This window comes from Triticum dicoccoides, chromosome 1B (assembly GCF_002162155.2).
Source record: "Triticum dicoccoides isolate Atlit2015 ecotype Zavitan chromosome 1B, WEW_v2.0, whole genome shotgun sequence".
Taxonomy (NCBI): domain Eukaryota; kingdom Viridiplantae; phylum Streptophyta; class Magnoliopsida; order Poales; family Poaceae; genus Triticum; species Triticum dicoccoides.
The window spans coordinates 696,915,878-696,931,073 of NC_041381.1; the positions used below are offsets into that span (position 1 = coordinate 696,915,878).

The window sequence follows — 15,196 nt, forward strand, 5'->3', positions numbered from 1 at the left end:
CTTAGTGAACAAGGAGCAGGAAGGCCTATGAGTCCAAGCTAGAAATAACCAACGCAGAGCACAGTTGGTGAGCTAATTAAATTGGAATCCACATCGAGTTGGTGGATAATCGCGACACGCTAGCTTTGCAGAAAAAAAAATAGAGCAGGTCTTGTCTTGTACTAGGATTTTCTTCCGCTCACCTGCCCCCAACCACTGCCCGGTGGGAAAGTCCGTCAACGCGCGCTCATCTAGTTCTCCCTGATTTAGATCTGCACAAGCACCACCTCTTATACCATTTCTTTTCTACATAGGCTTGTGCTTCCCTGAGTGTGCTGTGTGAGTTGGGAGCAACCATGGCTGAGTATGCAGTAGGGCCGCTGATCTCCATGCTGAAGGATAAGGTGTCCAGCTACCTTCTGCAGCGCTACAAGGTCATGGATGGCATGGAGGAGCAGCGTGAGATCCTTGAGCGCAAGCTTCCGGCCATCTTGAACATCATTGAAGATGTGGAGGAGGAAGTAGCTTACCGTTCTGGGGTAAGCGCTTGGCTCAAAGCGCTCAAGAAGGTGGCCTGCAAGGCGAACGATGTCTTCGACGAGTTCAAGTACGAGGCTCTCCGGCGTGGCGCCAAGGAGAAGGGACACTACAAGAAGCTTGGCTTTGATATTGTAAGCCTCTTCCCTGCTCACAACCCCATTGTGTTTCGTTACAGGATGGGCAAGAAGTTGTGCAGGATTGTACGCATCATCGAGGTCCTTGTCGAAGAGATGAATACCCTTGGATTCAAACACCTGCAGCCAGCACCACCATCCAAGCAGTGGCGTATCACAGATTCTGTAATAATTGACTCCGAGGAGGATATTGTTAGTAGGTCTAGAGACGAAGAGAAGAAGAAGATTGTGAGTATATTAATTGGTCAAGCTAGCGATGGGAGCGATCTCATTGTCCTTCCCATTGTTGGAATGGGTGGGCTGGGCAAGACCACCTTCGCTCAGCTTGTCTACAATGACCCTGCAATCAAGGAGTATTTTCAGCTCCGAAGATGGTGTTGTGTGTCAGATGATTTTGAGGTTGTTAAGATTGCAAACAGCATCTGTCAGACCAATGAGAATGATCGTGACAAGGCATTGCAGAACCTTCAGAATGAAGTAAGTGGGAAGAGATACTTTATTGTGTTGGATGATGTATGGAATGAAGATGCTGACAAGTGGAAAAAATTGAGGACCTGTCTGAAGCATGGTTGCAAGGGTAGTGCAGTACTGATGACCACTCGTAAAGAGAAAGTAGCTGAAATTATGAAGATGTGTATTGATAATAGTCATGATCTTGGAAAGCTACCTAAAGTATTTCTGAAGGAAATATTTGAGAGTAGAGCATTCTTTTCGCAAAAGCCAAACGCTGCTGAGCTAGGTGACACAGTTGAAAAGATTCTGGACAGATGTGGGGGCTCTCCTTTAGCTGCCAAAGCCTTTGGATCTATGCTGAGTACCAAGACTAGCATGAAAGAATGGATGAACATACTAACCAGAAGCAATAGCTGCGATGCGAAGAAAGAAATTTTACCTATACTCAAGCTCAGCTATGATGACTTGCCATCACACTTGAAACAGTGCTTTGCTTTTTGTGCAGTCTTTCCAAAAGATTATGAGATTGATTTGGAAATTTTAATCCAGCTATGGATGGCACATGATTTCATACCACTTAAAGAAGGCGACAATCTTGAAAAGGTTGGCAGAGAAATTTTTAACGAGCTAACTTGGAGGTCATTTTTTCAAGATGTCAAGCGATCCCATCTTAAGGAAAAACAGAGTGAGCTCCGTTCTAGAACAGTATGCAAAATACATGATCTTATGCATGATATTGCCTTGTCTGTTATGGGAAAATCTTGTCTTACTATAGTTGATAGGCCTGATCAAAAGGAGCTATTGTCAGCTGGCGCTACTCACCACCTGTTCTCATCATATCATTTCACTGGAACTCATTCGCATGATTATCTAAAGAAACAGTCTCCAGCTCTCCGGACAATATTGTATACAAATGATAAAGCTTTTGGTCCAGCCCCATACTTGTCAAAGCACAGTCATCTGCGGGCACTGCAACTCTTTAAATTGAGAAAACTTCCACTCCGACCAAAGCACTTGCAGCACTTGAGGTATCTTGATCTCTCAAATAATGAGTTTATCAAAGAGCTTCCCAAGGAAATAAGCATAATGTATAATCTACAAACTCTTAAACTTTCCAATTGCGAGAAACTTGGTCAACTTCCAAAGGATATGAAGTATATGACAAATCTCCGCCACCTCTATACTAATGGATGCACATCATTGAAGTGCATGCCTCCAGACCTCTGGCAACTCACTTCTCTACAGACTCTAACATATTTTGTGGCGAGTTCTAGTCCTGGTTGCTGTACTATCAGTGAACTACGGGACTTAAATCTTGGTGGTGAATTAGAGCTATCTTGTCTTGAATATGTAACTGAAGAACATGCTAAAGAATCCAGTCTTGGAAATAAGGAGAAACTCACACACTTATCTCTTGTATGGGGTGATGATTGCATTGACGAACTGGATCAGCATAGGAATGTGCTTGATGCTCTTAAACCTCATGCTGCGCTAGAGTTTCTAGGAATATGTTCCTACGGAGGTACTACTTTCCCGACATGGGTGAAAAGTCTTATTTTTCTGCAGCATTTGACCGGGCTCCACCTAGATGGTTGTACAATGTGCAAGGAGTTTCCACAATTCGATCAATTTAAGGCCCTTGAAGTTCTCGTTTTGAAAAGGCTGAACAAATTGCAAAGCCTATGCAGTAACAGTTCATCTGCAGCATTTCCAGCACTAAAGGATCTCAGATTAGCAAATTTGGAATTGTTTGAGAGATGGGTGGCAACAGAAGGAGAAAAACTAAAATTTCCTCTTCTTGAGAATCTTCGAATTGAGAACTGCCCAAAGCTGACAACTCTGCCTGAAGCACCAAAAGTCAAAGTTGTACGGCTAGAAGAAGACAAGGCTCAACTATCCTTATCAATATTAGTATCCAGGTACATGTCTTGCTTGTCCGAGTTATTTGTGATTGTCCGTGATACAGAAGCAGCACCAACACCGAAGCTTGATCGAGATCCTGAAGTATCTCTTTCAGAATTGGCATTGACTGGTTGCAGCTTTTTGTTCCCATCAAGTCCATTGCAGCATGCAGTTGGGGTGTGGAAATGGTTTGGTCAGCTTGTGAAGTTGCATATAAATTTTTGTGATACACTCGTCTACTGGCCTGAAGAAGAGTTCCAGAGCTTGGTATTACTCAAGATTCTGCTCATTGAAAAGTGTAGCAAGCTAATAGGCCCCACCCAGGTGAAAGGTTGCCGTACTCGAGAAAGAGCTCAATTCCTGCCAAATTTAACAATACTAGCCATAAGAAATTGTGGAAACTTAACAGAGCTTTTCGTGCTCCCACCATCTCTCAGGACTCTGAACATTGATAAGTGTGTTAGTCTTGAGTTTATAGTGGGGCAGGATAATGAGTTAGAGAGTCCACAACACTTCAATACAGCAGCATCATTGGAACACTGCAATGACCTTGCATCTGAAAGTATTCCAGAGCCACCAGCTTCACCCAGAATTAATCCATTGCCATGTCTGGTGTATTTAAGATTATGCAACTGTAACAAGATTCATTCTATGCCAGTGCAGTTGGATACACTCAAGTGTCTGAATATTAAGAATTGCAACGGGCTGGAGTCACTGGATTGTTTGGGCGACCTACCTTTACTGGAGACATTATTCCTTCTGAGATGCAAAAAACTGGCATCTGTACCAGGTAGTACTGGGAACTACTCAGCCCTTGAGAGGATCATAATTGAATACTGCCCAGCTGTAAATATAAAACCACTTTATGCACACCTCCAACGACGGCGAGATAGCCTTGAACACGAGGATATATCTCGTGCGGGTTTAAGCAATCCTGATGAAGGTACCTTGCAATTTCCTTTACTTCATTTATTAGTTTCTTTCTTTTTTTCCTTTGCAGATTGTGTTGCAAAATGTATGTCTTGCAGTTTGAAGCTTTATTCAACACTCCTTATGTTTTCACTTTTGGAAACCGTTATGACCGGTTTAACGTATAACCGGAGGAGGCCCACTAGGCAGTAGTTAGGGGTTTGGCCCACAAGTTATCTTAGGCTATTCGTTTCGAGGTTATAAATATTAGTTATAAAACACTTTTTGGAGATTAAGCAATAAAGATATTTTCTATCCTATTGCCTGGCTCCCAGAGGAGCCAGAACCCTAGCCGCCACCAGCCCTAACCATCGCCGCCCTCCTCCTTCCTCGCGACGGGGCCGACATGCCGGAGCTCGCGCCCTCGCCCCCAACCTCTGCTGTTCTACCCCTACAACCTAAGGAGCAGAGCTGGTAGGAACCCTAGTCCTACCAATTTGGTATCAGGTACCCGGGTTTCGACCATGTCCTCGCCGCCACCAAATCCGCTGCCACCGCCACCACCGCCGCTGCCCACCAACTCCCCCACCGCCGTTGCCACCAAATCCACCGCCGCCGCCGCCTCATCGCCGAGCGCCACGGCCTCGCTGACCCTCCCATCGGCGCCGATCACCCCTGCCCCCGGCACAACGCCGGGCCAGGGCCAGCCACCGCCCCCCGTCCAAAATTCGCCGCCATCGCCTCCCCCCATGCCGAACCAGTTTTCACCAGAGGCCATGGCCGGTGAGGGAGTCCCGGATTAGGGGGTGTCCGGATTGTCATACTATGACCTTTGGTCGGACTCATGGACTATGAAGATACAAGATTGAAGACTTTTTCCCGTGTCCGGATGAGACTTTCCTTGGCGTGGAAGGCAAGCTTGGCGATATGGATATGTAGATCTCCTCCCATTGTAACCGACTCTGTGTAACCCTAGCCCTCTCCGGTGTCTATATAAACCGGAGGGTTTTAGTCCGTAGGACGAACAACAATCATATCATAGGCTGGCTTCTAGGGTTTAGCCTCTCTGATCTCGTGGCAGATCTACTCTTGTACTACCCATATCATCAATATTAATCAAGCAGGAGTAGGGTTTTACCTCCATCGAGAGGGCCCGAACCTGGGTAAAAACATCATGTCCCTTGTCTCCTGTGACCATCCGCCTAGACGCACAGTTCGGGACCCCCTACCCGAGATCCGCCGATTTTGACACCGACAGCCGGCGTGCTCAATGACCTAGTCGTCGCGGTCCAGGGCATATGCCTCTACTTGGCTAGCCCGTACGGGCCGCCCCCGCCGCTACCTCCGGCCGTTCCCGCGGGACAGCCGACACTGCCGTGGTACTCCGTCCCCGCAGCCATCACCAGGGGATACCCGGCGCTCCCATCGCCGGCCGCTTCGACGCCGCCTTGGCCCTAGTGGCCGACGCTGGCGCTCGCGGCGCCACTCGCGGCGCCAGGAGCCGCCCAGGGCCCGAAGTGGCCGGCCTGGCCCGCGCCATCCCCCGCCTTGCCGTCCCTCCCGGCAGCCACAATGCAGGTGCCGCCACCGCCACCGCCCAGCCCTAGCCTGGGTCGGTCCGCACCGGGCGGACTCCCGATCCAGGAGGTCCGTTTCCCGTCGTCCCCGTCTCCGCTTCCAGGCTGGCTCCACGGGGCGTCGCCTCCGTCGCCTTACACGGAGGCCCGGGCGCCGTCGGGTTCCCAGTTGTAGCCCGAGGCATCGGGCGCCACGGGGACCTACGCCGGCCTTCCCACCATGGACCGTGCGCCGTCCTCAGCCCTCCACACCGCCAAGGCATTGGGCTAGGGCACGCCCCACCAGCAGCCGCCCCGGTTAGCTAAGATCGACTTCGCCACTTACGATGGCTCGGACGACCCGCTTAACTGGCTCAACCAGTGTGACCAGTTCTTCCACGGGCAGCGCACGCCGGCTTCGGAGCGCACTTGGCTGGCTTCCTACCATCTCCGCGGGGCCGGCCAGACATGGTATTACGCCCTCGAGTAGGATGAGGGCGGCATGCCCCCGTGGGATCGCTTCCGCGAGCTGTGTCTTCTTCGCTTCGGACCGCCGATACACGGGAGCCGCTTGGTCGAGTTGGGCCGCCTACCTTTCACCTCCACGGTGCAGGATTTCGCCGACCGCTTCCAGGCACTGGCATGCCACGCGCTAGGTGTGACGGCCCTACAACGGGCGGAACTCTTCGTCGGCGGCCTTCCCGACCACATCTGCGTGGACGTCGAGATGATGGGGCCCCAAGACCTTCAGACGGCCATGTACTATGCTCGGGCGTTCGAGCAGCGCACCCAGGCGTTGACGCGGCCATCCGCGCCCCGTGGGGGCCGACAACCCCCCGGCCGCCTACGACGACACCTGCATCGTCCATCGTAGCGCCGGCGGCCACCCCGGCCCCGACGCGTCCGTTCAGGCGCCTTACTCAGGGGAAGCAGCTTGAGCGCCGGCGCTTGGGACTGTGCTTCAACTGCGATGCGCCCTATGCACCGGGCCATGTCTGCCTGCGCCTCTTCTACTTGGAGACGACGGACGAGACCGAGGATGACACCCCGGAGGATGGCCACGACGCCCCAGCCCTCGCGGAGCCCGCACCGGCACCCGCGCCCGCTCCGGCCATCGCCCTCGTTGTCTCGCTTCACGCGCTGGCCGACATCCGTGATGAACGGACGATGCGCTTACCATCATGATCCATGGCGAGCGCCTGGTGGCCCTCCTGGACACAGGTTCCACGCATAATTTCCTGCTGGAGACCACCATGCGGCGCCGCGCATTACAGCCGACCGGTGGGGAGTAGTTGCGGGTCACTGTCGCTAATGGCGACCGTCTACGTTGCCACGGGCTCGCCCGCGACATGCCCATCACTATCGGCGACGAGCACTTCACCACCACCTGCGCCGGCATCGACTTGGGCTGTTTCGACTTCATCCTCGGCGTCGACTTCTCGCGAACTCTTGGTCCCATTCTCTGGGACTTCGACGCGCTGACAATGACCTTCTGGCGGCTGGGCCGCCGCGTTTGGTGGGACGACATTGGGGGCGCCGCACCCGCACCACCACTTCAGCTGGCCGCGACCACCGCCGAGGCCGAGCACCCGCTCTTGGAGAACCTTCTGCAGCAGCACGGCGACCTCTTCACCGAGCCGCAGGGGCTTCCGCCCGCCCGGGCGTATGATCACCGTATACATCTTCTACCGGGCTCCGCGCTGGTGGTGGTACGTCCTTACCGCTATCCGCAGCTGCAGAAGGACGAGTTGGAGCGGTAGTGTGCGCTCATGCTCGTGGCGGGCATCATTAGGCTCTCCACCTCGCTGTTTACCGCGCCAGTGCTTCTCGTCTGCAAGTCGAATGGCACGTGGCGTTTCTGCATCGACTATCGTGCCCTTAATGATGTCACACTTAAGGACAAATTCCCTATTCCGGTGGTCGATGAGCTCCTAGAAGAGCTACACGGGGCGCGCTTCTTCACCAAGCTTGACCTCCGGTCGGGGTACCACCAGGTGCGCATGCACCCGGATGACATCGCCAAGACGGCGTTTCGGACTCACCACGGCCATTTCGAGTTCTTGGTGATGCCCTTTGGGCTCACCAACGCCCCGGCGACCTTCCAGGCTCTGATGAACGACGTCCTCTGGCCCTACTTGCATCGGTTTGTGCTCGTTTTCTTTGATGATATTCTGATCTATAGTGCGTCTTGGGCAGAGCACCTCCAGCACGTCGCCATCGTCTTCAACGAGCTTCGGGCGCACCATCTTCATCTTAAGCGCTCGAAGTGCTTGTTCGGGACACCTTCGGTTGCCTACCTGGGCCACGTCATCTCGGCCGACGGGGTTGCTATGGACGCCGACAAGGTGGCGGCCGTCGCCGCCTAGCCGACGCCACATTCTCCGCGGGTTTCTCGGCCTCGCCGGATACTACGGGAAGTTCATCCGGGAGTTCGGCCTCATTGCTTCGCCACTCACGCGTTTGTTGCACCGCGACGCCTTCGCCTAGGACGAGGAGGCGATGACAGCATTTGAGGCCCTTAAGGGGGCCTTCATGACGGGGCCCATTCTTCAGATGCCGGACTTTGACCACCCGTTCGTGGTGGACTGCGACGCCTCGGGTGCAGGGTTCGACGTCGTGCTTCATCAGGACGATGGTCCTCTCGCCTTCTTCAGCCGGCCCTTCGCCCCGCACCATCTCAAGCTCGCGGTGTACGAGCGGGAGCTCATTGGCTTGGTGCAGGTGGTGCGCCATTGGCGGCCCTATCTATGGGGCCGGTCTTTCCAGATTCGCACGGACCACTACATCCTCAAGTTCTTGCTGGACCAGAGGCTCTCGACCGTGCCGCAGCACCAGTGGATTAGCAAGCTCTTCGGCTTCGACTTCTTCGTCGAGTACCGCCCGGGTCGTCTTAACATCGTGGCCGATGCCTTGTCCCGCCGCGACGCCGACCTAGACTCCACCACCGGCGACTTGGAGGGGATGGCGCTGTGCATCCGCTCAGGGCCAACTTTCGGCCTCTTCGCCGACATTCGCCGGGCCACGGCGATCGCTGCTGACGCGGTCCTCCTGCAGCAGCAGCTGGCTACCGGCGACCTGGAGGAGCCTTGGCGCTTCGCCGACGGCCTGCTCCTCCATGGGCGCCGCGTCTTTGTTCCGGTGCATGATGATCTCCGTCACCAGGTCTTGCTGCTTGCCCACTCGGCTGGCCATGAGGGTGTGCAAAAACCCCTCCATCATCTCCGCGCCGACTTCTACATTCCTGGTGATCGCGCCCTGGTCCGTGATTGGGTGTGGTCTTGCATGACGTGCGAGCGCAACAAGACGGAGATTTTACGGCCGGCTGGTCTTTTTCAGCCCTTGGACGTGCCATCTCAGGTCTGGGCAGATATCTCCATGGACCTCATCGAGGGCCTTCCCAAGGTGGGCGGCAAATCGGTCATTCTCATGGTGGTCGACCGCTTTTCTAAGTATGCTCACTTCATCGCGCTGGGGCATCCATACACCGCCGCGTCCGTGGCCCATGCCTTCTTCGACGGTATCGTCCGTCTGCACGGTTTTCCTTCTTCGATCGTCAGTGATCGCGACACGGTGTTCATGGGCCATGTTTGGCGCGACCTCTTCAGGATGGCGGGAGTCAAGCTCCGCTTCAGCACGGCCTTCCACCCCAGACGGACGGCCAATCTGAGGTGGTTAACAAGGTGATTGCCATGTATTTACACTGTGTTACAGGTGATCGGCCTTGAGCTTGGGTGGATTGGCTCGCGTGGGCGGAGTACTGCTACAACACCTCCTATCACTCCGCCCTGCGTGCGGCACCATTTGAGGTGGTCTACGGTCGGCCGCCTCCGCCTATCTTGCCGGTGGACCCGGCGACGGCACGTACGGAGGCCGCGGGCGACCTTATTCGCACCCGTGACGAGATGCTTGCTGAGGTTCGTCAGCGTCTCCTTCAGGCCCAGCAGCTGGCCAAGCATTACTACGACGACCACCATCGCGAGGTGGAGTTCGCGGTGGGTGATTGGGTGTGGCTGCGTCTTCTCCACAGCTCTACGCAGACACTCGACCCGCGCACGAAGCGCAAGCTCGGTCCTCGCTACGCTGGGCCCTTCGCCATCTTGGAGCGCATCGGGCAGGTGGCCTATCGCCTTCAGCTGCTGGCCGGCGCTCGCATCCACGACGTGTTTCATGTGGGGCTGCTCAAGCCTTTTCGTGGAGAGCCACCGACGGCTCCACCCGCGCTTCCTCTGACCACCAATGGACGTCTTCTTCAGGAGCCCGAGAAGGTGTTGAAGCCGCAGCTCCGTCGCGGGGTGTGGTTCGTCTTGATCCAGTGGGCGGGCCTTCCGGTGGAGGAGGCTACTTGGGAGCCACGTGATGACTTCCGCCATCATTATCCAGACTTTCTGCTCAAGGACGAGCTGTTTGTGTAGGCGGGGAGAGATGTTATGACCGGTTTAACGTATAACCGGAGGAGGCCCACTGGGCAGTAGTTAGGGGCTTGGCCCACAAGTTATCTTAGGCTATTCGTTTCGAGGTTATAAATATTAGTTGTAAAACACTTTTGGAGATTAAGCAATAAAGATATTTTCTATCCTATTGCCCGGCTCCCAGAGGAGCCGGAACCCTAGCCGCCACCAGCCCTAACCATCGTCGCCCTCCTCCTTCCTCGCGACGGCGCCGACGCGTCGGAGCTTGCGCCCTCGCCCCCAACCTCTGTTGTTCTGCCCCTACAACCTAAGGAGCAGAGCTGGTAGTAACCCTAGTCCTACGAGAAACACATTTGGTATCTCTCTTTTCAATTGAACAAAGTTTGTCATTTTATCAGTAGAGGGGCAGTTTACTCCCAATACAAAGGTCTCATTTGCATATTTGTATGGTTCTGTAATTTGACTTGGGTGCAGTTAATATTCATAGAGATAGCCTGACGTCGTTTTCTATGTACAGGGCCTAAACTATGGGAACCAAAATCTTGGAAATATGTTATTCCTGGACTGCGGCGAGAGTACTGAATAGAGATAAGCCTAATATGTATGTTTCCGGGGTCAATGTATGCATCTTGGGTGCAGTTAATATTCTACTACAAGTCTACGTCTTTATTGGGCTGAACTTGTGAATCCAATCCCTTGCAGGATGCTACTACTCATTCATATGATCAACACTATCCATGGTAGCTCTCTTGAAGGGAATCATATCGGTGCAAGGTCTTGTTCTGTTTTCCAGCTTCGTAACTTGCTGTGGAAACAGGCCGGTCGAACCCGGGGAAGGCCACGCTGAAACTCTGAAGAAGCATGTCTGAGTAGGTACACCTGCAGTCCTGTGCTAGCTAGCCGTCTGTCTTCGTTCTTCGGCTGGTACTGGCTGGTATTTGGCTGGTATATGCTATTGGTATTTCATTTCTCCTTTGTTTTTTTCTTAATCCAGTTCTGTAGGGGTTGTTGTGCTGTGACCCCAGCTTATCTTGCACTCTCGTTTTGGACTCCCTTGTTTTGTACTTTCTTTGAACTGCTGCTGGACTCGTGCTGGTACCTTGTTGTGTTCGGTGGTTGCTTTATATAATATAAATAAAGCGAGGGAAACCTTTTTTCGTCATTTCTCCTTTTTTTTTCTGCAGTATCCCGTAGAGTAGAAGATGGTGACAGTTAGGTAGCTACTGGGCATTGCGTGATAGAGGATGATTAGCTCAGCCAGTCGACTTGACGTATATAGTGAATTCGTAATGCGATTTATTGAAGGTTGTTTCTCGAAGCTCATGATGTTGTTGAACAAGAGAGTGAAGACTGAAGAATCTCGCGTTCCCTTGCTCTTATGGTTTGTATTGCTCGAAACAACGTTAATAAAGAGTCAGTGAGAACTCCTTTCATTTATTTACTTACAAGTAATAATCTCAGATTATGTTTTGCATTGGCAGCTCCTTTTTGGGCCGGGCTGTTCTTTTAGCCAACGTTCTACTTAGGTTGAGCGCATGCCTCCCCCACGTCCCGTTTGTTCGTTACTTCTTCTTTTCTTTTTCTTTTTTTAACTTTTGGCTGTGTCGCCTTTTGGTGGCTCATTGTATCGTTTTGTCTTTGACCAGTGAATCTTGGCAGCAGTTTCCCTACCCCCCCAAATGAAAACGAATCTTAGAAGCTCCCCTGCTATTTTTCTGGAAAAAACACAGTGAAACTGCATGCGTGACAAGGAAGCTCTTTGGGATTCAGCAGTGAGCTTGAAGACTCTCCTCTGCTTCACCAGCTTGACAATCATGTTTAATTATATAGCACACACACTTAATTAGACATCTCTGCTCTTAGAACAAGCATTGATGCTTAAACAAAAACCGATTTGTTTTTAAAATCATGAACATGTCGTTGGCAGTATTAAACTCGTACTGATATATAACCACGTAGGCACATGCATATATACTACACAAATACAGTAAATACGCCCAACACAGTAATAAACAGGAGAGGGATAAATGAGTTATTCCCTCTGGTTGGCCAGTTCGAAGTCGCGGCGGCAGCCTCCTTGTCTGACTTCTTCTCCGCAGTAGCAGCAACAACGTTCCTTTCGGCTTCAATGGACATGCTGATGACGAAGGACGTAGACGAAGTAGTGGACGAAGACGAACGGCGGCGAACAGTTGCGTGGGAGACACTCCTGAAAATCCTAACTGCCCTTCTCCTGATGCAGGATCGCAAGGCGGGGTTCCAGAGCCCTGCTCTCCCATACAGCCGTGCATGCGGTGGACGGGATTGGATGGGATAGCCGGAAGCACCAGGAGCGAGAGAAATCATAGTGGGGGTAGTGCAAGTGGAGGTAGAGCTGATGTGATCTGATCTGGGTGACGGCTAGGGTTGTTGACGCCTTCAATATATAGCCGCGGTTGGGTAGGGAGCATTAACAGCGAATTAATATTCCATTCTTGACCGGCAAAAATTAAGCTCACGCATGACATAGGTCTCAGCTCGGTTCGGCTCGCATGATCACGAAATACGACACGCTGGTGGGGAGGCATGGCGAGCGACGGAGAAGGAGCGCGCGTGAACCACTCCTCTTCTCAAACTCCAATAAGATGTGGAAGAGGATCCCTTTTAAGGAGGTACAAAACTTCCTTCATCCCTTTTAAGGAGGTACAAAACTTCCTTCATGTCTGGGGTGGTACTAAACTTCTCACCACCTAGTCATGACAACCACATGGGCCTTGGAGATTTTTCTGAAATTGTTATATCGGCTATATTTCAACAATCCCTCACCAGATCTCGAAGGTCCATTGTGTTATCCTTCAAACACTGTTTTGATATAACAATATTTTAAGTGGGGACCAATTAATGTTGAACATCCACCTAACACGATCACCACCCAAAAACAAATACGCTTCAGAGAGGAGCTCTGGCGCCGCCCAGGGCGACTCGCTCGTGATGGAAATGGCGGCGGCGCCGGCCCTGGCGCTCGTCGGGTCAGGCCGCGAGGAGCGGCGGAGGTTGGATGGCCACATCAGCGACGAGTGGAGCATCTTTAGGAGGCGGGGAAGGGAGATCCTTCGGAGAGCGCGTCTTCGGCAAAGGATGCAAGGCTTCTTCAATTTAGATCGAGAGGATTCCCAATTGAAGGAAGGGAGAGCTATAGCGACGATTGAGGCGGTCGCACTGGATTTGTTGAATCCGGATTCTCCATTAGAGGCCAACCTGGTGAGTAATTGGGGAGAGGAAGGGGCAGTTTCGAGTGCGTTCAACAACCCGGTGAATGGGGGATTTGGAAATAGATCGGTTTCTTGTGCGAAATTAAATTAAGGAATTACTAGTTTTGATTTGGAGACGAAATTTGAGGAGGGTGAGTCTTATTTCACGGGAGCGGAGCACGATTTTGGGTCGCAATCTTCAGTCGTTGCTTCCAGTCGCTCTGTTGTTCGTTTGTTTCAGGGAAACATGACAGGCTAGGGCTCCCCTTCGGCTATGGCTGGGAAGAACCAAGATGCTCAGGCTGCTGCGGCCGGGCCTTGCAGCGGTCAGGACGGGCTGATGGAGGAGGTGCCGACCTCGCAGGTTGCGGTGAACAGTGAGCCGATGACAACCACTGCCTCGCCGGCCTTGATGAAAGGCAAGGCCGCTGTAGGGGGTCCGAGTGGCCTGGTTCTGGCTACACCGAAGACCTCCATTGGTTTCGCTGCCACGAGACAACGCCCCCTACCCTCCGTAGGAACAGCAAGGCCAGGCTGATCAACGAGAAGTGGATCGTCATCGACATGGAGGCGGCTTTGCGGGCGGTGGCGGACAAGCTAGTGGTACGCCGGGTACTTTCACCATACCTGGCTGAGCCCCAGGCTGTCGTCAACGAGCTGAAAGGGCCTTGGCGGCTGCGCGGTGAGGTGGTGGCCCAGCGGGTCAAAAGCGAAGATGGGCGGTTCGTCATCACCTTTTCGGAGGAGGGAGACCGACGTCATGTGCTGCAAGCTGGACCATGGTGATTTCTACTACGCAACCTTCTTCTTGTAGACGTTGTTGGGCCTCCAAGTGCAGAGGTCTGTAGGACAGTAGCAAATTTCCCTCAAGTGGATGACCTAAGATTTATCAATCCGTGGGAGGTGTAGGATGAAGATGGTCTCTCTCAAACAACCCTGCAACCAAATAACAAAGAGTCTCTTGTGTCCCCAACACACCCAATACAATGGTGAATTGTATAGGTGCACTAGTTCGGCAAATAGATGGTGATACAAGTGCAATATGGATGGTAGATATAGGTTTTTGTAATCTGAAATTATAAAACAGCAAGGTAGCAGGTGCTAAAAGTGAGCGTAAACGGTATTGCAATGCTAGGAAACAAGGCCTAGGGTTCATACATTCACTAGTGCAAGTTCTCTCAACAACAATAACATAATTGGATCATATAACTATCCCTCAACATGCAACAAAGAGTCACTTCAAAGTTACTAATAGCGGAGAACAAACGAAGAGATTATGGTAGGGTAAGAAACCACCTCAAAGTTATCCTTTCTGATCGATCTATTCAAGAGTCCGTAGTAAAATAACACGAAGTTATTCTTTCCATTCGATCTATCATAGAGTTCGTACTAGAATAACACCTTAAGACACAAACCAACCAAAACCCTAATGTCACCTAGATACTCCAATGTCACCTCAAGTATCCGTGGGCATGATTACATGATATGCATCACACAATCTCAGATTCATCTATTCAACCAACACAAAGAACTTCAAAGAGTGCCCCAAAGTCTCTACTGGAGAGTCAAGACGAAAACGTGTGCCAACCCCTATGCATAAGTTCACAATGTTATGGAACCCGCAAGTTGATCACCAAAACATACATCAAGTAGATCACGTGAGTATCCCATTGTCACCACATATAAGCACGGCAAGACATACATCAAGTGTTCTCAAATCCAAGGACTCAATCCGATAAGATAACTTCAAAGGGAAAACTCAATCCATTACAAGAGAGTAGAGGGGGAGAAACATCATAAGATCCAACTATAATAGCAAAGCTCGCGATACATCAAGATCGTGCCGAGTCAAGAACACGTGAGAGAGAGATCAAACACATAGCTACTGGTACATACCCTCAGCCTCGAGGGTGAACTACTCCCTCCTCGTCATGGAGAGCACCAGGATGATGAAGATGGCCACCGGTGAGGGATCCTCCCCTCCGACAGGGTGCCAGAACGGGCTCCCGAGAGGTTTTTGGTGCCTACAGAGCTTGCGACGGTGGAACTCCCGATCTATTGTGATCCTCGATGTTTTTAGGGTA

At 52.0% G+C, this 15,196-nt stretch overlaps 1 protein-coding gene across 1 annotated transcript; it reads left to right on the plus strand.

Moving 5' to 3' along the window:
• The first annotated feature begins 208 nt into the window (after positions 1–208).
• Positions 209–11,024, plus strand: LOC119349800 (putative disease resistance protein RGA1). Its single transcript, XM_037617887.1, has 3 exons — positions 209–3,951; positions 10,400–10,483; positions 10,585–11,024. The coding sequence occupies exons 1-2, from the start codon at positions 336–338 to the stop codon at positions 10,462–10,464; spliced, it is 3,681 nt and encodes a 1,226-aa protein (XP_037473784.1). The 5' UTR covers positions 209–335; the 3' UTR covers positions 10,465–10,483; positions 10,585–11,024.
• The last annotated feature ends 4,172 nt before the right edge of the window (positions 11,025–15,196 follow it).